Here is a 26,757-nt window from a genome sequence, read left to right on the forward strand (position 1 = left end):
CTATGAAACCAATTTATAGCTTTCTTATGAAAGCTTTAATCCAATTATAGCCTAAGAAGAAGGGGAAAGGAAAGAGGGAGGGGAGGGGAAAGGGTGGGTGGAGGGAAAGTAATTGGACCACACGCACAGCGCATCTTACAAGGGTACATGTGAAATTTACTAGGTGTATAATATAAATCTCTTAACACAATAACTAAGAAAATACTGTGAAGGCTATGTTAATCAGTCTGATGAAAACATTTCAAATTGTATATAAAACCAGCACATTGTACCCCATGATTGCATTAATGTACACAGCTATGATTTAATAAAAAATATATACAGATAGATGAGATAGAATGACCAATGTTTAATAGCATAACAAAGTTACTATAGTCAATAATAAGTTACAATATATTTTAAAGTTGCTATAATAGTGGAATTTGAATTCCTGACACAAATAAATGTTAAATGCTTAAGGTTAAGTATACCCCCCTAACCAAAAAAAAAAAAGAAAAGAAAAGTGATGGGACTATGTCTAGGCAACTGTGTTGTTTCAAACACAAGCTACAACTTGTAAGAGTTCTGGTTTTAACCTCCACACCCAGTGATTCTGTGTACAGCCTGAGGCCAGAAAGCTTAACATATCTGTTGCATTTCCTGAGGACAAAAGGGTATTAAAACTTTCTAACCTTAGAAAGCTTTTGTGCAAAATATTATCTGATGTTGAAAATTATACTGGTGCAATTATTGCTTCTTTGAAAAAGACACCATCAAAGATTCAGGATAAGCATATGGCAAAAAACATATTAGGAAAGTACCTTCCATTTACAATGAACCCCTCCAGCATATTGGGGCTAAGTAGAATTTGATATAAGGGCACAAGTATTTATTATATGCTTCCACTGGAATGAGCTCTGCGGGAGGTGTTATGGGTGTGGAAGCTGATGGAGTAGGGAGTTTTGTTGCCACTTATGAGCCCATGGCCAGGGCCTGCCTCAGGAAGAACTGGCTGGGGCCAAGGAAGAATCCCTTTCCAGGTCTTTGATTCACCTGAAGAGGGTGTTGACCTGGCTGTTTCAGTGTCCCAGAGGGTCTGGTATTTGCCATCTCTATATCTCCCCGCGCAACTGCTCCAGAGTGAGAAAGTGGAATGCGCCATGGTTCCAAAACTTCTGTGCTATGATTCTTGGCTGAATTAATTTCCTGTGGACATATAACATGAGTTCAGAATTCAGAGGTATTCTTTTTGACTACATGACTACAGCTGTTGTAGGGGAGTGGTCCTAAAGTGTGGTTCCCAACAAGAGCATCACCTTGAAACTTGCAGAAATACAAATACTCTAGATCTACTGATTCATAATCTCGGGGGTTAGAGTGTATCAATCTGTGTTTTAAAAAGTTCTCTAGAGGATTATGATGTGATTGAAATTTAAGAACCATTGTTGGACAGGGCCATTTGCCAGTGAGGTCAGACCCCTACTACTAAAGAAAAAAGAACCCATACAAACAACCAAAACCAAAACCCCAAACCTTCCTCTTTTCTTAGAATTACCCTTACTTATCTGATGGTGTCTGAAACAATGTGGAAAAAGAGGGGAACACGGTAATGGTTACTCTCCTCAGAAGTGTTAAGACTACTGAAAGAGGTTCGATGTGGAGGCAATTGAAGTATGTTATCAGATTCAAATCTGAATTCCAACATTGCCTTTCTGGATTAATAAAGTAAAGAGAATTTGAAATGAAAGAGAGTTTGAACCTAGGTCCATAGACAATAAAGAGTAAATTAGATTTTAAGCAGGGAAATGAGGTGACCAGATTTGATTTTTTGAAAGTCAACAATGGTGGCAATTTGGGAGTTGGTGTGGCGTGTGTGGAGGGGCTGGATTCAGGGAGACTAGGATGAGGATGGGCCGGGGACAGGAAGTCAGGGTGGGAGGCTGTGGTGCTGGTTCCATGAACTAAGGGAGTGAGGATCCGCGTGGAGAGCAGAGATTCCTCCAATTCTATCCTGGACCACCTCTCCGGGTTTACCTCTGTCACACCCTCCCACCCACTGCATATTTGATTTCCTTCCTTTTTCTTTTTTGTAGAAAAGTTTCTAAACATCTTTGATGACCTAAGTCAACTTTCCTATCTCTGCAAATCCTTCCTCATTTCTCTTCATTGAGCTCTTTGTTTCCTTTCCTCTGAATTCCAACTGTGCTTTGTTCCTATTTTTGTTATAGACAGATGCACCTGTGTTTAATTGCTATTTATCTGTTTACATGCCTATTTTTATTCATTGCAAGTTCTTGATGGATGAGGATAATATTGACTTGTTTCATGTATTCCACATTTTTAAAGCACCTAGTCTGTGCCAGAAGCTATTCCAAACAAAATAGTAATGTCCCCACCACTTTGAAAAAGGAGATAGAAAAACAAAGAAGAGAATATGCTTGCTAAGTATTGTAACAGGAGGCAAAGTAAAGCAGCCCAAGGAGGAAAGGGAGTGACTGTTTCGAGGGATGTTTCTGACCCAGTCAGGAAAGACCTCACTGAGGAATAGGCACCTGAGTGAACTCTTGAAGGAGAGAGGGGGTGAGTAGTGTGGGAAAAGAAGGCCAAGGAGTGGCCTTGTTCCAGGTATGAACACAGAGAAGACCAGTGGTAGATGAGGTTAGAAAAGAAGTGGGGACACTGATCATGAGTGGACTGTGGGCCATTGCTAGGATCTGGCTTTTACTCTGAGTGATGTGGAAGTCATTGGCTGTTTGGGGCAGCACGTGTCATAATTTGAACTTACATTTAAAAAGTATCATTTGGCAAGCAATGCCTGTGGCTCAGTAGGTAGGGCACTGGCCCCATATACTGAGGGTGCTGCGTTCGAAAAAAAAAAATAGCTGGGTGTTGTGGTAGTTGCCTATAGTCACAGCTACTTGGGAGGCTGAGGCAAGAGAATCACCTAAGCCCAGGAGTTGGAGGTTGCTGTGAGCTGTGATGCCATAGTACTCTGCTGAGGGCAATAAAATGAGACTTTGTCTCAAAACAAGTATCATTTGGCTAATGTAATGAAAACAGACCACATGGATTAACAGTGAAGTATAAGTTGAGTGAGAAGACTATCTCTGTAATGCAGAAAAAAGATGGTGGCAGGGACTAAGGTGATAGCAGTGATACCAGAATTTTCCTGCTGGGTCCTTGCTGTTGGGAATTGAAGATGAATTCAAGGACCTCAAGTAAGCAAAAGCAAGACAATTTATTGAGAAGAAAGAAAAGAGGAAAGCCTCCAGCACAGCAGTGGGAGTTCCCAGCAAGCAGGCTGCTGCTTTTAGCTCCTTGTCTAGTGGGGTTTTAAGCCCCAAGTGTTCTTCTGGTTATTGGTCGTGAACTCTGGTTGGCTCTTTCAAATTAAAACGTGATTATTGGATCCCTGCTCACCAGTGGGCTTCCTTTGTCCAGATCCCTTGGGGGTCTTTTTTCTGGTATGTCCCACCCAAGTGACACCTATTGACTAATGACTGCCTGGGTCACGTTGGCACTCTGTGGCACTTATGAAACTTTCTGTTGGGGATTTTCCAGGCCTGTTGGCTATACCCAATCCTTTCTCCTGATCCTCCTTTCTCTCTGTGTCCCATTTCCCTGTCCCTGCCTAAAGTCTTCTGACTCCTAGCAGCAGTGAAGCTGGTTAGAAGTGAGGAGATTCTGGATTTACTTTGAAAGTGAACAGATTTGCTGAGAGCCTGGCTGTGGAGTATGAAATTGAGCAATCGAGAGACTTGACACATTTTAGTTTGAGACTGAAGATGGAGTTTCCTTTTATGGAGATGGAGAAACATCTCTAGGGTAAACCACCAGAATTTGGTTTAGTAAGTTTGAGAATACTGAGCAGCATGTGGTGACATGAGTAAGCTTTGAAGTGAGGCCAGGCCAAGGCTGGAGACCTATGATAGGGCATCATCCACACATGGATGGCTTTGAATCTGTAAGATGGGATGCTACCCAGTGTACATTCCCAGTGTTAGCACCATGTCTGACACAGCAGGTGCCAAATAAATACATTTTGAGTATGTGAAAGAATGAGGGATATACTAGTAGTTCAGATAAAAATCTATTATACAGAATATCAGGACTAGGCTCAGACACAGCCTGGTGACAGGAATGATGGAATTAGAAACTAAAATACATGACCTTTCTGATTAATCATTAGTGCCTATAAATGTTGCAAATACCTTTTTTTCTCTTTTCTCCCATATCTGATTCTCATTGTCCTGAGTGTTTTTATAGAATTTTGTATATTTACTATAGGACTTATTCTGTGTATTTTGATGTTTCTAATAGAACACAAAATTATGCATAGTTCCTAACTTTTATTATTGCCTCCTTTTCTCCCATGCCACCCTCTATACCTTAGCAAAATCTCAAAAATAAATCTCTAATTTCATCAATCAGAAATGACAAAGATGAAATAACAATAGACTCCTCAGAAATTCAAAAAATCCTTAATGAATATTACAAGAGACTTTATTCTCAGAAATATGAAAATATGAATGAAATTGACCAATACTTGGAAGCACATCACCTTCCAAGACTTAGCCAGATTCAAGTGGAAATGTTGGACAGACATATATCAAGTTCTGAAATAGATCAACTATATGAAATCTCCCTAAAAAGAAAAGTCCAGGACCAGATGGCTTCACGTCAGAATTCTACCAAACCTTTAAAGAGGAACTAGTACCTATATTACTCAACCTGTTCCAAAATGTAGAAAAAGAAGGAAGACTACCCAACACGTTCTATGAAGCAAACATCACCGTGATCCCCAAACCAGGAAAAGACCCAACAAGAAAAGAAAATTATAGACCAATATCACTAATGAATATAGATGCAAAAATATTCAACAAGATCCTAACAAACAGAATCCAGCAACACATCAAACAAATTATACATCATGACCAAGTTGGTTTTATCCCAGGGTCTCAAGGCTGGTTCAATATACGTAAATCTATAAGTATAATTCAGCACATAAACAAATTAAAAAACAAAGACCATATGATTCTCTCAATTGATGCAGAAAAAGCTTTTGATAATATTCAGCATCGCTTCATGATCAGAACACTTAAGAAAATTGGTATAGAAGGGACATTTCTTAAACTGATAGAGACCATCTACAGCAAACCCACAGCCAATATCGTATTGAATGGAGTTAAATTGAAATCATTTCCACTCAGATCAGGAACCAGACAAGGCTGCCCAGTGTCTCCACTGCTCTTTAACATTGTAATGGAAGTTTTAGCCACCACAATTAGGGAAGAAAAGATGATCAAGGGTATCCATATAGGGTCAGAAGAGATCAAACTTTCACTCTTCGCAGATGATATGATTGTATATCTGGAAAACACCGGGATTCTACTACAAAACTCTTAGAAGTGATCAAGGAATATAGTAGCATCTCAGGTTACAAAATCAACATTCATAAATCGGTAGCCTTTATATATACCAACAATAGTCAAGCTGAAAAAACAGTTAAGGACTCTATTCCATTCCCAGTAGTGCCAAAGAAGATGAAATATTTGGGAGTTTATCTAACAAAGGACGTGAAAGATCTCTATAAAGAGAACTATGAAACTCTTAAGAAAAGAAACAGCTGAAAATGTTAACAAATGGAAAAACATACCATGCTCATGGCTGGGAAGAATCAACATTGTTAAAATGTCCATACTACTCAAAGCTATATACAATTTTAATGCAATCCCTATTAAAGCTCCACTGTCATACTTTAAAGATCTTGAAAAAATAATATTTCCTTTTATATGGAATCAGAAAAAACCTCGAATAGCCAAGACATTACTCAGAAATAAAAACAAAGCAGGAGGAATCACGCTACCGGACTTCAGACTATACTATAAATCGATAGTGATCAAAACAGCATGGTACTGGCACAAAAACAGAGAGGTAGATGTATGGAACAGAACAGAGAACCAAGAGATTAACCCAGCTACTTATCATTATTTGATCTTTGACAAGCCAATTAAAAACATTCAGTGGGGAAAAGATTCCCTATTTAATGAATGGTGCTGGGTGAACTGGATGGCAACCTGTAGAAGACTGAAACTGGACCCACACCTTTCACCATTAAAAGTTTAAAGATTTAAACTTAAGACGTGAAACTATAAAAATACTAGAAGAGAGTACAGGGAAAAGCCTTGAAGAAATCGGTCTGGGCGAGTACTTTATGAGGAGGATCCCCTAGGCAATTGAAGCAGCTTCAAAAATACACTACTGGGACTTGATCAAACTAAAAAGCTTCTGCACAGCCAAGAACACAGTAAGTAAAGCAAGCAAACAGCCCTCAGAATGGGAGAAGATATTTGCAGGTTACGTCTCTGACAAAGGTTTAATAACCAGAATCCACACAGAACTCAAACGTATAAGCAAGAAAAGAACAAGGGATCCCATCGCAGGCTGGGCAAGGGACTTGAACAGAAACTTCTCTGAAGAAGACAGGTGCATGGCCTACAGACATATGAAAAAATGCTCATCATCTTTAATCATCAGAGAAATGCAAATCAAAACTACTTTGAGATACATCTAACTCCAGTAAGATTGGCCCATATCACAAAATCCCAAGACCAGAGATGTTGACGTGAATGTGGAGAAAAGGGAACACTTCTACCCTGATGGTGGGAATGCAAATTAATACATTCCTTTTGGAAAGATGTTTGGAGAACACTTAGAGATCTAAAAATAGATCTGCCATTCAATCCTATAATTCCTCTACTATGTATTTACCCAGAAGACCAAAAATCACATTATAACAAAGATATTTGTACCAGAATGTTTATTGCAGCCCAATTCATAATTGCTAAGTCATGGAAAAAGCCCAAGTGCCCATCAATCCACGAATGGATTAATAAATTGTGGTATATGTACACCATGGAATATTATACAGCCTTAAAGAAAGATGGAGACTTTACCTCTTTCATGTTTACATGGATGGAGCTGGAACATATTCTTCTTAGTAAAGTATCTCAAGAATGGAAGAAAAAGTATCCAATGTACTCAGCTCTACTATGAAACTAGTTTATGGCTTTCACATGAAAGCTAAAACCCAATTATAACCTACAAATATGGGGGAAGGCGGAGAGGGAGGGGAGGGTAATTGGTGGGATTACACCTGCGGTGCATCTTACAAGGGTACATGTAAAACTTAGTAAATGTAGAATATAAATGTCTTAACACAATAACTAAGAAAATGCCAGGAAGGCTATGTTAACCAGTGTGATGAAAATGTGTCAAACGGTCTATAAAACCAGTGTATGGTGCCCCATGATCGCATTAATGTACACAGCTATGATTTAATAATAAAAAATCTCAAAAATACTGGAAACAGCCTGCTACCTCAATATCCAGATTCTATAAAATGTGACCTTTTTGGAAAGGGTTTCTGATGAGGACATTTTTCATGTTAACTTTTTCCAAAACATTTGAAGAGATGCTTTTTCTTAGCCTAGGCTTTGGATGCAGAGACATCAATTTGTCAGTTGCAGAAAGCTGACAAATTGTGTGCTTACTTTAGAGAGAAGCCCAGAAATACTTTTGGTGTAGCAGAGAACATTTGTCATGTTATAGAAACTAAATGTGCACTCCACAAGTAAAGTTTTAAACAAGCCACTTTATCTGAAATCTCTGTTAGCAAAGGCCGGTTTTTCCAAAATATTCACGTATGAGAAAGTTTGGAATTATTAGACAATTCATTTCACCGTTCTAGCCCAAACTGAGTACAGTAAAGCCCTTACTTATGCCCCGCCTCCTAATTACTGGGTGCCACTGTCGGCCTCTATATGATGATGAAATAGGAGGATTATCCTTTAACAATGACTAAAGTGAGGACAAAGAGGAAAAAGGTTGCACAGACACTTTTAAGCCAAAATGGCACAGAAGGTGGAGGCTGGTAGCAGGCGAGGCCGCGAGTCTTCAGCGGCTTGATGATCCGCGCTCTCTGGGTCAGGATGGCTCCCCGGGCCCCCTCCCACTTTCCCGGCCCCTGGAGGCGATACTGGTAAGGGGTGCACGGTCCCAACAAAACTTCCTTGGCCAACTGTGGATCCCACAGGAAGAGCGAGAGCGGTTTGGGCTTCACTCCTATTTCCGCGGCAATTTCATCCATGTAATCCACATACTGCACCTTGCGTGTAAGGCGAACACTATTCACGAATCTGAAACCAGAAAGGCAAAAATCAGAACCGCCCCATCCGGGGAACGACTCTCATCTCTGCAAGCACCACTTCCTGTGAACTTGGGGCCGACCTTGTAGGAGCAAAAAATTAACAGCAACCAAACCATTGATGATTACTCAAAAAAGGAAAAGATGAGATGAGTTTTCTTGTTTTCAGCTACCAGAGTCTCAGTGGTTTTTAAGAAAATATTCACACAGGTGTATTCTCCCCTCCCCCAAATCCGTTGAAGGATTTTTGGATAGTAATGGGCAGGTTTCAGAAGATTTTTTTCTTATCAATGACATCTTTTCTGTTTCCTAAATTCTGTATTTTTGCCATGTATTTGATTCACCTTCAGGATATAAGCTCCTCTTGGTAAATCAGTGGTGAGAACTGTGCTGTATGAATAGTATAGGCCAATTATTTAGGTATGTGGGACAGTAATTTGATTTTTTTTTTTTTTTTTTTTTTGAGACAGAGCCTCAAGCTGTTGCTCTGGGTAGAGAGCTGTGGCATCACAACCTCCAACTCCTGGGCTCAAGCGATTCTCCTTTCTCAGCCTCCCAAGTAGCTGGGACTACAGGCGCCCGCCACAATGCCTGGCTATTTTTTGGTTGCAGCCGTCGTTGTTGTTTGGCAGGACCAGCCTGGATTCCAACCTGCCAGCTCAGGTGTATGTGGCTGTTGCCACAACTGCTTGAGCCACAGGCACCGAGCCCAGTAATTTGATTTTAAGTATTACTGAAATGCAATTCTTGGCTCACCTTCTTAAATTAAAGTTGCTCAGATAACTATTCAGGATGTCAGCCCTTTGATCTTAGAGAACACGCTGTGACATTCACATTGTAGATTCTCAACAGATATTTACTGAATAAAACTAAATTACACTGGCAACTCCGGTGGGGGAGAATAATTTTCTATTAAGAAGATTTGGCACAATCTACAAGCTTTTGACCTTATCAGAATTTTATTCAGATTCTGTAGTGCTTTGCCAACTCATTTCTCATATTGATCTATCTTTTTAATTCCTTAAAAGAATGAAATAATCCTTCATTTCATCTTAAATTCCCATATGCCTTACATCTCTAAGACTGTCATAAATTTAAAATCGTATGCTGTATCTGCTGTTCTATGGACTGTCAAAAAATTCTGAGGTATCCCTGGTGGACTATTCTGTTTCCACTTCACCCCTAAAAGATTCCATTTCTGATGTTATGCTTAGTTAAGAGGAGATATAAAAGTGGATAATTTGATAACGTATCTAAACAAATAGACCCAGATTTTATGACCAGAAAAATACAATGAATACTTGGTAAGCAAAGAGCTCCTCCTAAACACGTTCAACTGACTTTCACCAAGAAACATGTTTCTTACACTTTTTGCATCTTTCCTCTCCTCTTTCTTATGTCCGCCATCATGCCACTCACTGAAGGTAGTTTATTCAATCCTAGGAAAGAAATTCCAGATTTGAACATGGCTTTCTTATCAAGAAGATGTGGTTTCAGTAGAAAATAGGTTCAATGTGGCAGAGAATATCGTGAGTAGGTGGTGCAGGCATGGGGGAGAGATGGTGGACGCTGGAATTGCTCTGCAGTGCCCTCCACTCATCATTTTCTTAGGTGCTTGTCAGATGCAGGCACATGTCCCTCCTGTCTCACATCTGATGAGTTCACATCTTGACTAGCAGACCTCAACACTCATGAAGAAGGATAAGCCAAAGGGAGTCTCACCCAACTGACAAGTCACAAATTAATGTGTTTGTGGTCCTATTAACAACATTCACCCTGGCTCTCCTTTCAATAGTGAGTTATGCTTATTTGTTTATGATATGTCTTAGTTTGCAAACATGGATTGTAGCTACTAATGAGGATTCCATGTCTCCTGATTGTTTTCACTGAACAGAGATTTATTTACAATTTCCCATTTTAACTCATAAAAGGTACTTTCTTACAATCCTTTATTTCTAAGACAGGTGACATCCTATATTTTGAAACACAGAATGTTCCAGGAAAATGTGTTAAACTTTTCAAAAGAGAAGGAGACAAAGGAGCAGAATTATTATAGTATGACTGAGGTATGTTTTGAGTCTGTCTTAACTGATTCATTCTCAAGCTTAGAATAACAGTAAAATAAAGAACAATTAATAAAGGATGACAACAGTAGTTAATCTCCATTCATTCTATCAGTTTTCACTGACTGCCTACTAAAGTCAAGGTGCTTGATTGTTAATTTTCACCACCCTGAAAAGTAGATAGCAGTCATCCCATTTTTTTTACAAATGAAATTATGGAGGTCAAGTAGCATGTCAAGATTATGCAGCCAGTACATGGAGAGATGAGTTTTAATTTTTTAGCAATTTGATTACAAAGCCCTTGTTCTTGTAAATGTGCTGTGGTGTTACCTGCTTATCCTTTTTATGTTTTGAATGGAAACTTGAGAAAAAAATAGTCTTTGATTTTGATCTCCCACTGGAGGGTAGTCCAAGTGTTATCTCCCTTCTATGCTTCATGTTGAGATCTCTTTTCTCCTTTCTTATACTAGACCTCCCTGTAGTGCTCTAAAGAATTATTTGCCAATAAATTGTTATTTGATGATAGCTTAAGATAATAGATTTTTATTTTTTATTTTCATATAAGAATCCCAATTTTTTTTTTTGAAAGCAGAATCTCCCTCTGTTGCCCCAGGCTAGATATCATAACTCCCACTTAGCTCACAGCAACCACAAACTCCTGGATTCAAGCCATCCTCCTGCCTCAACCTCCCAAGTGGCTGAGAATATAGGCAACCACCACAAGGCCCAGCTAATTTTTCTTTTAGTAGAGACAGGCTCTTGCTTTTGCTCAGGCTGATCTCAAACTCCTGAGCTCATGTGATTCTCCCTCCTTGGCTTCCCAGAGTGCTCACAGGTGTGAGCCACCATGTCTGGCCTAAGAATCCTAAATATTAAGTAAGTAGCTATCAAACACTGAAGAAACAAATCTCAAGTGGCAGGATTTTAGACATTGTGAAGGTTTTAACTTCAGAGATATTTTGACCTTTGCAATGCTTCTTAACTCACACCACCTAGCCTATACACCTAATGTATTCTTTTTCTGAATATTCATACCAGGTCAGAGCTTACCTTTGAAAACACGTACAGCCCATCGGCTCTGGAGTTCTGAAGTGGGAATTGTGGCTCCCACTGGCTGGATGATGCCAATAAAAGCTAGTGTTGGCTTCTCCAGCTGAGGAGGGAACACAAATTTAAACATAGAGTGCTGGCTGTCCAGGGTTTTTGAGTCATCCTCCAAGAAAGGGAAAGACAACGTGTAGCCTGTGGCAAAGATGATGACATCAATGTCCTCTTCTGTGTCATCTTCAAAGATGGCCGATGTCTCCGTAAACTCTCTCACATTTGGTTTTATCAGAACTCTTCCAGAAATTATGTGGTTGGGCAGATCATCACCAAAAATAGCTTGATGGCTCAGAAACCTGAAGAATAGAATTTGAAGTTCAGGAAAATTAAAAAGTCTTTGGACAGGAGTAGAGCTAAGAAAATGTCTAATGAAAATCATACAGTTTGGACTATATTTGTGTTTTATCATTTGTATATCAATGTGTAAGTGGTTATATATTGGTTTCATAATAGTATTGAGTATTTTGCATACTTTTTTTTCCATTCGGAGGTAAGAGGGTAAATGGAGGGAGGGTATTTGGTGTGATCTTACTTAATGGGCACAATGCAAGGGTACATTTCAAAACAACTAAGAGTATATTATAAATGTCTTATCACAGAAAAAAGTAAGTGAGGCGATGATTATGTTAATCAGTTTGACTTAAATATTCCACATTGTATATCAAAACATCACATTGTACCCAATAAATGTATACAGTTATGATTTAATAAAATTAAGTTAAAATAAATAAACAAAATGTATAAACAAACAAAAAAATAATAAAATACGACTGGATTTACTGTTAAAAAAAGGAAAAGCACACATTTTGGTTTTACAAAAGATTTCTTTTCTTCAATTCTTTTTTAAAAAATCATATTTTTGTAATTAACAAATAATAATTCTACAGATTCCTGGGGTACACAGCAATGTTTTGATACATGTAATGTGTGGTGATCAGATTAGGGTAATCATAATGAGATATCCATATCTTCAAAACATTACTACTTTTTTGTGTTGTTGGGAACATTCAACATCTTCCTGCTAGCTATTTACAACTATGTAATGTATTATTATTGTTAACTGTCCTCACACTGTAATAGTTTAAAACACTAGGACCTGTTCTTCCTATCTAGTTATAATTTTGTACCCTTTAACAAATCTCTTCCTATTGCTTCCTTCTCCCTATTCTTCCCAGGCTCTAATACTCCTTGTTCTACTTTTAATTCTGTGAGATCACCTTTTCTTTAGCTTCCAAAATATGAGTGAGAACATGGGACATTTAACTTTCTCTTCCTGGCTTATTTCACTTAACATAGTGTCCTCCAGTTCCATTCACATTGCCACAAATGACAGAATTTCATTCTTGTTTATGGCTGAATAATATATTTTGTAGTGTAAATCTACCACATTTTCTTTATCTATTCATCTGTCTTGGATACTTGAGTTGATTTCGTATCTTGGCTACTGTGAATCATGCTGCAATAACCAGGAGGATGCAGATTTCTTTGATAGTTATTTCTTTTCCTTTGAATAAATTCCCAGTAGTGGAATTGCTGGATCATATGGTAGCTTTAGTTTTCATTTTTTAAGATCCCCAAAGCCAGAGCAATCTTGAGCAAAAGAACAAATCTGGAGATATCACAATACCAGACCTCAAAATATTAGCACAAAGGTGTAGTAACCAAAACAGCTTGATACTGGCCTAAAACCAGACATGTGGATCATTGGAACAGAATATAGAATCCAGAAATTAACCTGCATATCCAAAGCCAACTGATTTTTTAAAAAGATGCCAATAATAGTCATTGGGGGAAATAACAGTCTCTTCAACAAATGGTGCTGGGCAACTGGAGATCCACATGCAGAAGAATAAAAATAAATCCCCACCTCTCACCCTATGCAAAAAATCAACTCAAAAATGGATTAAAGACTTAAATGTAAGACCCAAAATGATAAAACTACTAGAGGAAAACATAGGGGAAATACTCAGGACATTTGTCTGGGGAAAATATTTTGTGAATAAGATCTTAGAAACATAGGCAAGAAAAGCAAAAATAGACAAATGAGATTCTATCAAACTAAAAGCTTCTGCACACAAAGGAAACAATCAACAACCTACAGAATGGGAAAGAATATTTTCAAACTACTTATCTTACAGAAGAGTAATATCCAGAACATATGAGAAACTCAAAATTTCAACAGCAAAAAAACTTGAACGATTTGATTAAAAAGTAGGCAAATGATCCAAACAGACATTTCTCAAAAGAAGACATACAAGGCTCACCAAATATATGCAACAATGTTCAACATTACTAATCATCAGAAAAATGAAAATTAAAACCAAAATGAGGTCTCATTCACCCAAGTTATAATGGCAACAATCAAAAAGACAAAAAATAACAAATGCAGGCAAAAATGTGGAGAAATGGCAACTCATACACTATCGGCAGGAATGCAAATTTATTACAGCCTCAGTTCTCTTTATGATTTTTTTTTCTTACCAAATAAGCATTCTGTATTTGTCAGAATGCCAGTATTTATTAATACTTACTATATGCAAAGGGAAGATTTCGAAAAGTATGGCATAAAAGCTTATGCCAGGGATACGTTAATACCTAATTTCTTTTAAATGATTTCTTTGGAGAGTATTAAGAATGTAATTGTCAATGTGTTCATATTGGAACGGGAAAATCAGAGCATATTTTGATTTCCATTTTATTTTGAGAACATAAATGCCATAATTACAAATTTTACCCTCTGGCCTTGTGTAGTGCAGCATGCCCCCTTTCTCAAGAAATGTAAGTCAATGTCAGTTCTTTCAGTGGCTTTGACCTCTCTATGTTGTCATTCAGTCACCTCCATAAATTAAAAGTCCATGAGAATAGTTTTAATACAGTCATAAAATTAATAATATAAAACAGCACAGATTTGTTGAGCATTTACTATGTACTGGGCCAGTGTTTTTCAACCCTTTCTTATCTCACAGCACACTTGAACCTATAGTTAAACTTCCGCAGCACACATAAATTATATTGATCCAAAAAAGAGTAAAAGAAGAATGTACTTACTGTGCTTTGAACTTCTTTCAAAAATAATTTCATTAATAACCTTTAAAAATTTTCATGGCACACCTAATATCCTCTCATGGCACACTGATGTGTCGTAACACACTTGTTGAAAATCACTGTATTAGGTGCTAGTATAAACTATACATGTATTTTCCTATTTAATACTCAAAACAACTCTCTGAGTTAGTGCTAATGTTGTGCCCATTTTACATATAAGGAAAATAAAGTAGTTTGCACAAGTAGTTATGCAAATTTGATGATATCACATAACTAGTAAGTGATGAAGTCAGGATTCAAATCACAGTTGGATCTAGAGGAGTTCTACTCAAAGCAAACAAAGTATGTATTGCATTTCAAAGGATTCCCCCTCTCCCAAGCCTCCCTTCTTAGTGTTTTATATTAACAGACTCCTGGTTCTTTTGGCCTGGGAAAATGGAATTTAATTTTTATGACATAATACACAGCATTTGCTGCTTGTCCAGTGCACAAAGATGTCAGAGACTAAAGAAATGGTGGGGATAGATAAAGATGCCTGATTATCGTGCATCTGAATTTCTTTCCTCTAAGGTAATTGAGTACAATGGCCCAAAGAAGCATGAGAAAGGAGACAATGATTAACACTCTCCTAAGATAGCTGAAATCTGTCTTCAAGGAGGTAAACATGGACTTTAAGCCTCTTCTACATTTCAAGTCTTGACCTGCTGACTCAAAAAGACAGAGCCAATGGGTGGCGCCTGTGGCTCAGGGAGTAGGGCACCGGTCCCATATGTTGGAGGTGGCGAGTTCAAACCTAGCCCCAGCCAAAAAAACAAAACAAAACAAAAAAAAGACAGAGCCAAATTATTATTATTTTTAAATTCTAAAACAGACCTGTGTTGAGGTTGTAAACCATAAAGTTCATGGTTAAAGTTAGCATTTAATTTATTCTCTGCCCATCTGTTGATTAAGAATAAAGGGCACAATTTGTAGACCATAGTGTTGAAACGAGTAAACAAGACAGTGTCCATGGGCATCCCATAATCCCAGACCCGTTTCCAGATCCATGTACCCCGTCGTGTGCTCAGAAACACCTAGGAGAGAATGTAAATATATTAAAAAGAATCACCTCACAATATATTTCCTTTCATTGGGTACTTTTCTCAGCTCTTCTCTTATTTGACTCAGGAGGGGAAATAGATAAAAACTCTCTTGCCTTTTTAGCTTCAAATGTTCCTTCTTAAATTCAGGTAGACTGACACATACGGTCATATACAGGCACAAACACTCAACATGTACAAACACACCATACATTATGTATAGGTCCAGAGATCTTTCCAAGCCTCCCTCTGGATCTTGCCAGCTAGCTCTTTGAACCTTCTCCAAAGCAGTGTTTGATGTCTATAATCTTTTATATTTAAATTCTGGAAAAACAAAATAATGCAAGAAGACTTGACATCAACAAATTGACATATGAGATTCCATCTATTAATTATAATAGTAGTATCTGGAACACTTCATTAATTGTATCCTAAGATTCTAAATGTAGAAGGAGTCAGAGTTTGGAGATGGTGTCAAGGATCATGTCCATGAAAAACAAAGAAATTTAGAAAATGGTTTTTAGGTATGCTCATTTCTGAAAAACTCTTGGCTGAGCTGGATGACACCTCCATATTCTGGTAAATTGAAACGATATGGCAATCACTAAAATTTGAAGTCTTTATTCTTATTCCATTTTCAATTTTTTAAGTGCATTACCAAGATGTCTACCAAGGAAACAGTGTAAAGAAGTAATTAACAATCAGGACTGTGTATGCATGTGTGTCTATGTATAGGGGACACGTTACACACATTTCACGCAATGCTCACACCTCACAGCAATGGGCAGGTTTAACTGAGGGGTGGAGAATTTTAGGAACCAAACCTGTGAAGCTACATGGCTGAGCTCGATTGCCAAATCAACTCCAGAATTTCCAATGCCGACCACAACGATTTTTTTCTCTTGGAATTTCTCTGGACTCTTGTATTCCTTGCTATGGAAGTATTGACCTTTGAACCTCTTGATCCCTATGGGCAAGAGCAGAATTGATCAGACCTTGGTCATTATTTTATTTATTTTTTCAACTGCTGGCATATTTTAAAGCTTATTACCAAACTCAAAGGCCATCCTATTTAAACATCTCATCTGCTGGACTATTGGTGCCACTTCCATGGCATCATCAGGCAGAATGAAACCTCCCACATATTTGTTCTAAACCATAAATTCAATGCCCAAACAACCCCAGGCTTCTGAGAACTTTACATATCTCGTTTCTGCCTCCTTTTTACTTTCTTTTTTTCTTTTCTTTTTTTTTTTTTGAGACAGAGTCTCACTTTGTCACCTCGGTAGAGTGCTGTGGCGTCATAGCTCATAGCAACCTCAAACTCCTGGGCTCAAGTGATTCTCTTGTCTCAGCCTCCTGAGTAGCTGGTACTACAGGCGCCTGCTACAATGCCTGGCTCCTTTTTACTTTCTATATCCTGCCAAGCCTTCAAGGCACCGGGCTCGGCTCTTACTTAAGTATTACATCTTCCTTTTCCATCTTATTTTTCCCATCCAAGCTTCATCTTGTCTAGCCACTTCCTTTGCTTCCTGGGCCCAGAAGACCCTTTCTTCTAGCACTCTCATTCTGTTCTCCCGTTGGGAATGCATGCTCCAACATTACCCATAGGATCTGTGGGATGCAAGAACTTCTTATTTTTGCTTAAAAATCTTGCTCTTTGCACTACATTGTTTATCACAGCTCAATTTACAATCACCAAGATGTGGAAACAACCTAAGTGCCCATCAATCCAGGAATAGATTAACAACCTGTGGTATACGTATACCATGGAGTACTGTTCAACCATGAAAATATGGAGACTTCACATCTTTTGTATCAACCTGGATGGAGTTGAAACCCATTCTTCTTAGTGAAATATCATAAGAGTGGAAAAGCAAGTAGCCAACATATTCAATACTAATGTGAAGCCAGTAGATGATCTAATACATGTCCACACAAGAGGAAAAACTCACTTCAATTCATTACGGTGAAGGAGAACAAGGGAGAGGAGAGAGAGGGCTTCGTGTGCTCCCACTTAAGGGGCACAATTTAAAGGGGGTATGGCACACCTCCTGGGGGCAGGACACAATTATAAGAAAGACTCTTCCTAACAAATGCAAACATTGTAACTTAGTTGTTTATATCCTCACATTAATCTGAAATAACAAAAATTTTTTTCTCTGATTTAAAGAAAACCTCACATAGCAAAGCCATAAAAGCTGATGGATTTTTTAGCATTTTATCTATTAAACAATATCAAGGTCTGCAAATATGGGCTTCCTTTTCTGTGACACTGGACAGGCCTACTCAGTCCTAATTGTGGTTCTAATTAACATCATTTTCCTTACCGAATCTGCTCTAAAACTTCAGCTTTCCCTTTGAAACAGTTCTTTCATGCTCACTTAGTAAACTCCTGGCAGGGATCTATCTGCTTCCAAACTCTATCTTAGTCAAGTTCAATTCCGTGGGCAGGACAGACTCTCTACCAGTTCTCTTACTGCAGCCATTTCAATTATTTCCCCCTCTCCTTGGCTTCACTGTGATCCTTCTCACTTTCTGAAAATAACTTTTTCCCCCTCATTTGTAGGAATCAACAAGATCTTATGTGCGTTCCTCAGTACCTAAAATGTAGTATGTTTTCATCCTTTTCCCAAGGAGAAAATGTTTCTTTTCTATTCCAAAATGAACCCATTTCCCCATGAGTCCGTGTAGGAAGAGGTCTTCAGGTCAAACAAAGCTAGGCATGAACCTTAGTTCTGTCTCTAGTAGTTATATTTGAAACGTGTAAAATGTAAATTATTTTACCTACTGCATAGGAATATGCTCCTTTGACAGTAAATTCTTGAAAAATAAGTTTAATTCTCTTTTGAATGCTTTCAATTTCATCCCATTCTGTCCCACTTTCTTTTTTATTTATTTATTTTATTGTTGGGGATTCATTGAGGGTACAATAAGCCAGGTTACACTGATTGCAATTGTTAGGTAAAGTTCCTCTTGCAATCATGTCTTGCCCTCATAAAGTGTGACACACACCAAGGCCCCACCCCCCTCCCTCCATCCCTCTTTCTGCTTCCCCCCCACCATAACCTTAATTGTCATTAATTGTCCTCATATCAAAATTGAGTACATAGGATTCATGCTTCTCCATTCTTGTGATGCTTTACTAAGAATAATGTCTTCCACTTCCATCCAGGTTAATACGAAGGATGTAAAGTCTCCATTTTTTTAATGGCTGAATAGTATTCCATGGTATACATATACCACAGCTTGTTAATCCATTCCTGGGTTGGTGGGCATTTAGGCTGTTTCCACATTTTGGCGATTGTAAATTGAGCTGCAATAAACAGTCTAGTTCTGTCCCACTTTCAATGACATCTCTGGGGCCTTGTCACCCAGGGGCCCCCTCAATCTCTCCTTCATGGATGAGGAGTCTGCTCTTTTGAAAGCCTTCCCAGTCTCAGGACATGGTGACTCCATTGCTCAATGGCATTGGAGGTAACCAATATATCTCTCTTTTTGCCACATCTCCCATCTAATCCATTAATAGATCTAGTCATCTGTACCTTAAAGCTAGATCTGGGACCCAGGAACTTCTATCCCTACTGCTACCGCCCTCATCCATGCCACCATCATCTGTCACCGGGATTAGTGCCAGTGCATCCACACTGGTCTTTCAGCTTCCCTTATCATCCTTTTCTATAGCTGTTCTTAACATAGCAGCCAAAACAATGGGAGCATGCCATTCCTGCTCATAATTTCCCAAAAGCTCCCGTGTCACTCGGAATTCAAAGTCAGAGTCCAAACAAAGGACTTTAAGGCTTTCCTTGATTGGGTTTCCCATTTACTCTTGGACATCATCGTCTTCCTGCTCTTTACTCCAGACACACTGAACCTGTCAGGCACACTTCCACCTCAGGGCCTTTGTACGTGCTGTTCCTTCAGCACAGCATGCTTTCCACAGATACTGCATCACGTTCTTAGCCCCTGCGGGCATTTACTCAAATGTCCGTTTCTCACTGAAGCCTTGCCTGGACACCTTATCGAATCTTGCCACACAAATCCCTACTGTTAACACACTCTCTCCCTTCTCTGCTAAATGTTTCTCTTTAATAATTATTACCTCTGACACCTTGATTCCATTTGTGCCTTTCTCATCTATTTCCACAATCCACAAGGACCAAAGTTTGTCTGCTTTTTCTCTGCTGACCCTCTGCACATAGTTTGATGCTCAACAGACTCTGTTGAATTAATGTTGAATGAATAATATAGGAACATTTAAAACTCTAATTAACTGAATACAAAATAGACCTCTCGGGTGGCACCTGGGGCTCAGAGGAATAGGGTGCCGGGCCCATATGCCAGAGGAGGTGGGTTCAAACCCAGCCCTGACCAAAACCGCAAAAAAAAAAAAAAAAAATAGACTTCTCTTGACCACTTGTAACCTTCTCTATCTTCTTATATACTGGGAAATAGAAACACTCATAGCAATGGAAATGAGGGAAGTCCAGCATTTTCTGAGAACCCCCAAAGAGTCTAAGTGTTAGTAAAAAAGCCTGAGTGTACATCCTGCAGGGAGACCTTGTGCTGGTCATTCCCTTGCACCATTCCTTACATGCAGGGTGCTTAAGCTTCCAATTAGTAGTCAATAGCACTGAAGTCTATTTTAAGATCCCTGATGACAGTAGCACATAGCTATCTATATTTGTCAGGCTGTGTACATCTGTGCATATTCAGAAATAAACCTAAATCTTAAAATAGTTTCTGTACTTTGATCTTCCTACTTACTCCAAACTGTTACTGACAGAAAACAACCTTCCAATTGCAATATAAACATAGGACTTGGCTCTTAAAATATCTTGGAAGTAGTGGTAATGGCATATTAGTGTTATAAAAATTATTGTCAATTTTATAATATTATGTACGATTTGAATGGACATTCGACAAGTCTGCATTACTTTACAATCAGAAAAAGGCAATATTGATTGTTAAAAGAAGGTGATGTTCAGAAGATGGGTTTTGAAAGTGACAACAGCAACAATTATAAATCCCCACAAAACCTGTGCCTTAGCTTTCTGAATGACATACCTGGAAAGTTCTCTAGTGGCAAGGAGGGATGGGCGAAAAGGCCAGTACACACCATTACCCCATCAAAGACATAGGATCTCTGCTTCCCTTTGGTCTCGACCACAACATCCCACTGTCCCGTGCAAGAGAAGTCTGAACGCTTCTTCACGCTGCACACGTTCGTCTGGGAATGAGACAGACTCAGACTCACCAGCACTCTGCTCAGTTGTCCTTTCCAGGGACTCTTGGCCTTAACGAATTAGGTTGGTTGTAGCTTTTACTCTCCTCTGGGATTTCATGAAAGAGTCCCCTTAGAATTGATTTCCCTACTGAAGCCTCTTTAAACGGAGCCGTTGCCTGGTTTGTTCCCAACCGTGGTTCCAAATATAGATAGGGGTGCACCAACACCAAGGGTCTAATCTGGTTTAGACTTTTGGCCCCTCCAAATCTCCTGCTGAAATTTGGTCCCCAGTGTTGGACGCAGGGCCTGGTGGGAGGTGTTTGGGTCATGGGGTAGATCCTATGTAAATGTCCTGAGGCTCTCCTTTCAATAATAAGTGAGTTCTCACTTTATTAGTTCACACAAGAGCTGATTGTTTAAAGAAGCCTGGCCGCACCTCCTCCCTGTCTGACTTCTTTTCCAGCCCTGGGACATGCCTGCTCCCCCTGTGCCTTCCCCCTTTACTAAAGACTCCCTGAAATCCTCACAAGAAACAGATGCAGGTGCTGTGCTTGTGCAGTCTGCAGAACCATGATCCAAATAAACCTCTTTTCTTTATAAATTACCAGCCTCAGGTAAACCTTCTTTCTTTATAAATTACCAGCCTCATTTCCTTTCTGGCAATGCAAAATGGACTAACTCAGGGTCCAATCTGGTATTTCAGCCAACCCACCATGCTCTTGTCTGGAAGGAAGTGAGGAAAAAAGCTCTTGCTGACTGCACTGGAGGTATATGTCAAGTGAACCCTGTGGTATTGGGGGTCACCCCTGGGTGGAACAGCGGCATCACTGTACTCTGCTCTGGCCTGGCTCTCTGCTCTGCCAAGAGGGTTCCACAACAAGCGGTCTCTGCTTCACTTACCAGAAACTGAATGTGCTTCATAAGGCGAAAGTGTTTGACGTACATTCTGAGATACTCCATGATTTTGGAATTGTGCAAGTAGTTAGGAAAATGGTCAGGGAAAGGATAATCGCTAAAGGCCGTCATCTCCTTCGAAGTGTTGCTGGTGACAGATTTATAGATACTTGGTCTATCATGCTCAATCTTCTCCTGCAAGAGGAAAAGGACATTTGTTGCCTTTTAGAATATAGGAAGAACAGTTAAAAAAGAAATCTCTTCCTATGTCAAATTATGCAGCTCCTGGGCTGAATTCTTTCCAAAAAAAGTCAATTTCCCATTGCCTTCACTAAGAGACAAGGTAGCATTAAGTAGTTAAAAAGAGAATAAGAATTTGATTGAGGAACAGACAGAGGACATGAAAAGAAAATGGAAAGAATATAGAGAGGGAAATGTACGGAGACCACCAGAGAGTGAAAATAAGCAGAGGGAGATGAGGGCAGCCTCTCTGGGGCTCAAGTTCTGGACTGAAGACTGGCAGGCAACAGCTGGGACGAGGACATCCAGGAGATCCTGGGCTGTTTGTAGTGACTGAGAGGCAAGAATAAAGATCAGAATTAGATTAGGCTTAATATTTCTCTTTTTCTTAAACTGGTAATTTTTTAAGTTCTAAGAGCAGCACATATTTATTATAATTTTAGTAATTATAGAAATTATAATTATAGAAAGTACAGTGAATATCATTAATGATGAAATAATGATATTTCACTTTAATACTTTCACGTTACCTTCCAGTCTTAGTCTCTCAATCTTTCAGGCTGTCTCTCTGTGTGTATCACCTGCTTATCTGTATATGAACACCTAGAGACAGGTACATGACGTTTTACCACTTTATAATACTTTGTAATTTTAGAGTTTTTCACATATATTTCATAATTAATTTTCCAAGTATAGTAGGAGTCCATACGACATACAGCATCTGTTATGTGCGTTAGTGGCCCTTCTTGATTTTTTTAAAAAATTAAGGCTGGATAACTGAGTAATTTAAGGCTAAGGGAAAACCACACCATCACAACAGATATTCTTCTCCTGGAAGAATTTATTACAATCCCAAATATAGTACATTCATAGATGTACATATAAAACACAATTTCCAGAATTTTGATCATTTTTTCCTGCGATTTATGTGTGTAAGGTAGCAGTCGACTCAACCAGGTCACAAAGCCGGATGTAGAGCAATAGTTAAAGTTTATTTGATGCCGCCGTGAAGGCAGGCTGAGGCTATATAGGCATGAACTCCAAACAGCAAGAATGCTTATCTTTTTTTTTTTTTTTTGAGGTTTTTGGCTGGGGCTAGGTTTGAACCCCCCACCTCCAGCATATGGGACTGGCGCCCTACTCCTTGAGCCACAGGCGCTGCCCAAGAATGCTTATCTTTTAAAGGTTTCTAGGTAGGGTAGGCGGCGGAGAGTGTTACTTTGGTGTGCTAGCCACTGTTGCCAGATACAGTTCCAGCTGACTTCCCGCTGAGACTGTTCTGTTCGTTTGGGGTTTAGCCTCTCCTGGAGTCACTGTGTCCTCTAGCTCCTCCTTCCTTCCGGCTGGGTCCCAGAAGAGGGTAGTTTCAGCTGAGGTCACTGAACAGCTACGATGGAATGCCTCATGCTCAAAATGGAGTGGCCTATGTTTACTGCTTTTGGATTTCCTCTGACCTGTCTATCAATGTGTACAATTGGTGAGGGAAAGGATTACTAATGCATATGCAATGAATATTCCAAACATGAAGCCACAAAATATGGAATCTAATGCTGCTAAAGTACGTCAGCTTTAGGAACGGGTCAAAATATGTATTTTCTTCTTCAAAGGGCAGTGGTGAGCATTTTGAAAAATAAAACCTATTGTATTAATGTAGTTGTATACCGAAATACCTCTTCTGATAGGAATAATCTGTAAATATGACAAGTGCTTTTTATAAGTGATAGCATTATTTATTTATTTTTACAAAGTGAAAGTGAGATTTATTTAGAAACTATAGAAAGTCTACTCCAGAGACAGAGTAGAAAGTAGTTCTCTATGCAGAAGAGAACTTGACCCCTGGCTCCTATTGCCCTTCTATGTATATTTAAGCAGCAGGCTTAACAAGGGAAGGGATATTCATAAAAGGGGCAGCATTTTCCTGGAATCAGGGTGACACCCTCTAATTTCTCCACCATCTTGGTTCCATCCTGTTTTTCTTTTTTACATTTTTAATTTTTTTATTATTGTTTCAGGTTAATTTGAGGGTACAAAGAATTAGGTTACAATGCTCGCATTTGTTAGGTAGAGTCTTTCGCATAATTATGTCCTGCTCTCCAGGGGTGCGCCACACACCCTAACCTTATTCCCATTAAGTCAGAGCACATGAATTCCTCTTTCCCTGCTCCCTTGTTCCTCCTCCCCCTAACTTGAATTGATTTGTGTTTTTCTCTATGTAGGCATGTATTAGATCCTCTACTGGCTTCATATGAGTATGGAGTTATAAGTGATCATTTTAAATATGAGCATCAGTGAAATCAGATGACATTATGTGGTTATTTTGTGATATTTTGATGTGGTCCTTGAGATATATCATTGCACAGTTTGAAAAAGGAACCTGATATCAAACCATTCTCTGAATCTATTTCTTCTTTTGTAAATAAGTCCTTGTCTACCTCACAAGGTGGTCGTGAAGATTAAATAATTTACATAAAATTCTTTTTAAAAATCTTACATAGGAGCTCAATAATCACCTGCAGAGTGACAGAAGTAATAGCGGTGTGTGCACAGGGTGCTTTGGACACTGGCTGGGGGTTGAGAAGTTTTCCTGAAAAATGTGTCTGTATCAGTCGGGGTCTGACTAGGAACATGGAAACTTCTCTTGACACAGGGAATTAGGTAATGAAAGATCTCAAAAGTCATCAGGTGTTGGTGAGACATGCCAGAGATTGGCAAAAGCAGCGGCCACTCCACCTCCAGACTGGCCCTAGCCAGTTTAGCAGTCAGTGGCCCTCCACCTTCTCTTTGTCCCCTCCATGGAATGCTTGGAGGCCACAGGGGCCTGGGCTATAACTTTAAGTTGCATAAAAGGGCCATTTAATCACAGCTAACCTGATGTAGGTCAGAAACAGCTGTTATTGTGATAGGCTTTTGAGATTTGAGTTGGAATGTTGGACAATTAGTGTTAATTGCCCGTGTGTGAGTATGTGTGAGTGTGTGTGTGTGTGTGTGTGGTTCCACTGAAGATAAAGATTTAAAGATCAGGTATCAACACATATGTGGTAATGAAGTCAAGTGGGAGATAAGGAGGTATCCTAAGGAACTTGAAAAAAGTTAAAAGTCATAATCAGGCACATTTAGAAGACAGGAAGAAAAAGATTGAGAAGGAAAAGCAGAAAACGAAAAAGAGTGAAATCACAAAAGCCAGGGTAAAGTGTTTTAAGAAGGAACTGGGTTTTAACATTTTTTAAATCACCCTGATGCAGCAAGAAAATTTAGGACAGAAAGTCCACTTCATTTGACAACATTGGCAGCAGCAATGAGAACAGTTTTCAGAAGTGCTGGGTCTGTCCTCGTGTAGTCATGATTGAAATACAGAAGGAGAGGGCAGCACAGGGGGTGAGTATACATTCCTCTTCCAAGAAGCTTGACTCCTGAAGGAAGGATTGACTGTGCACAGTTGTGGTCATTAACAAAAATAATTACTATTATGCAGGTAATTGAAGGATAAGTTAGTCTTGTAATCCTCGCATTCCTATTTCTCAGGTACGGAAAAAAGTCATCAGACATATAGTAGCGTAAGACTATTCAAACTTACCACGTATTTCCACAGTCCTCCAATGTCATCGCTTCCTTCAAAACAAGTAGGCTCCAGTCCCTCTTCCAGACAGCTCTTAATGGCACCTAATCCACTAACCCCAGCTCCAATCACTGCAATTCTCTTCCCTCGCATTGTGCCTGGTGTGAGGAAGCACTAATACAAAATCAGATTTTTATTGGCATGTATTTTTTTTCCTATAATCCAAGAGCATTAGTTTTTTTTCCCTAAAATTGCTGGTTAATACATTTAAGGAATATATTACTCAAAGGTTCTCAGAGTGATAGAAAAAGTCTTACCTCACAGGATGATTTCTCATTGTCAAGTACAAAGTAGATTTCTTTTAAATACAGGTTTTGACTCTTAAAATGTTTCTTGTCATTTGACTTTATTTTTAAATTACTTTTTTGGTCACTTCCTTCTATGTGACACACACACACACGTCAAAAAATCTCTCCTGACTCAGATTTTTCCCAAAATGACTTTTAATTCCTTCTGCTACTCCTGTATCTCCTTGTTGATAGTTGGGTATTTTTTGCACCTTTTTTAGGCCAGAGAATCCCTATGTTTGCCCCATGATAGGGTTTTAAGTTGAAGGAAAGAAAGAATCCCCCAACAGAGCTTTTGATTAAGAAAATCTCACTCATGGGCAGCGCCCATGGCTCAAGGAGTAGGGTGTTGGCCCCATAAACCGGAGGTGGTGGGTTCAAACCTAGCCCTGGCCAAAAACTGCAAAAAAAATAAAAAAAAGAAAGTCTCACTCATTACACTCTTCATAGGGCAGAGGGAGGGCCATGTAAGTGGTCTGTAGAAAAGTGGTCCAGCTACCTTCATACCAGAGATTAATATTCTACAAATTGTTCATTTAATGAATATTTATTGCATACCCTTTCTCTTCTGACTTTGCTTTCAGTGGGGGTACATACAAAAGTGAACAAATCAAATATGAATCCTTAAAAATATCCTAACAGGCAGAGAGGGACTAAACAAGTAAGTCAGCAAGTAATTGGATGATGATATTCACTATGGAGAAAAAATGGAGCAGGGTGGAGGTCATAGGAAATTAAGGAAAGAGGGTATTATTTTATATCATATAGTCAGAAAAGGACTTGCTGATGACATTTAATCAGGAAGTAAGGGACCAAGCCATGTAGGCATCTGAAAGAGAATTCCAAGGAGAGTCTCTGGGGCAGGTATATGCTGAACTTTTTTGCAGACAAGCAAGAGAAACTGTAAGCAGGCACAAAAATGGGATAAAGGGTAAAAGATGGGGTCAAAGAGGCAGTCTCAGGGATCAGTAGCAGAGTCAGATCAGGCTGTGCACTTTTTCAAAGGTTGGAGCAAGG

General features: G+C 39.1%; 1 protein-coding gene across 1 annotated transcript; it reads right to left on the minus strand.

The window, feature by feature from the left end:
• Positions 1–951: 951 nt before the first annotated feature.
• Positions 952–25,546, minus strand: LOC128596467 (flavin-containing monooxygenase 5-like). The gene is made up of 9 exons (XM_053606088.1): positions 25,412–25,546; positions 21,604–21,792; positions 20,544–20,706; positions 16,301–16,443; positions 15,271–15,470; positions 11,299–11,648; positions 9,552–9,624; positions 7,877–8,177; positions 952–1,185 (listed from the first exon to the last, which is right to left on the minus strand). Exons 1-9 carry the CDS (start codon positions 25,544–25,546, stop codon positions 952–954), a joined length of 1,788 nt encoding a protein of 595 aa, XP_053462063.1.
• Between the last annotated feature and the right edge of the window lie 1,211 nt (positions 25,547–26,757).

This window comes from Nycticebus coucang, chromosome 10, assembly GCF_027406575.1.
Source record: "Nycticebus coucang isolate mNycCou1 chromosome 10, mNycCou1.pri, whole genome shotgun sequence".
Lineage (NCBI taxonomy): Eukaryota > Metazoa > Chordata > Mammalia > Primates > Lorisidae > Nycticebus > Nycticebus coucang.

Bases quoted from the DNA above. Each gene is read 5' to 3' on its own strand.
- LOC128596467 (XM_053606088.1), bottom strand. From the start codon at position 25,546: ATGCGAGGGAAGAGAATTGCAGTGATTGGAGCTGGGGTTAGTGGATTA. The intron at 20,707-21,603 runs GTAAGTGAAGCA...TCTCATTCCCAG, and splicing joins TGAAGCACATTCAGTTTCTG to ACGAACGTGTGCAGCGTGAA. The intron at 15,471-16,300 runs GTTTGGTTCCTA...ATTCTCTCCTAG, and splicing joins TCAGCCATGTAGCTTCACAG to GTGTTTCTGAGCACACGACG.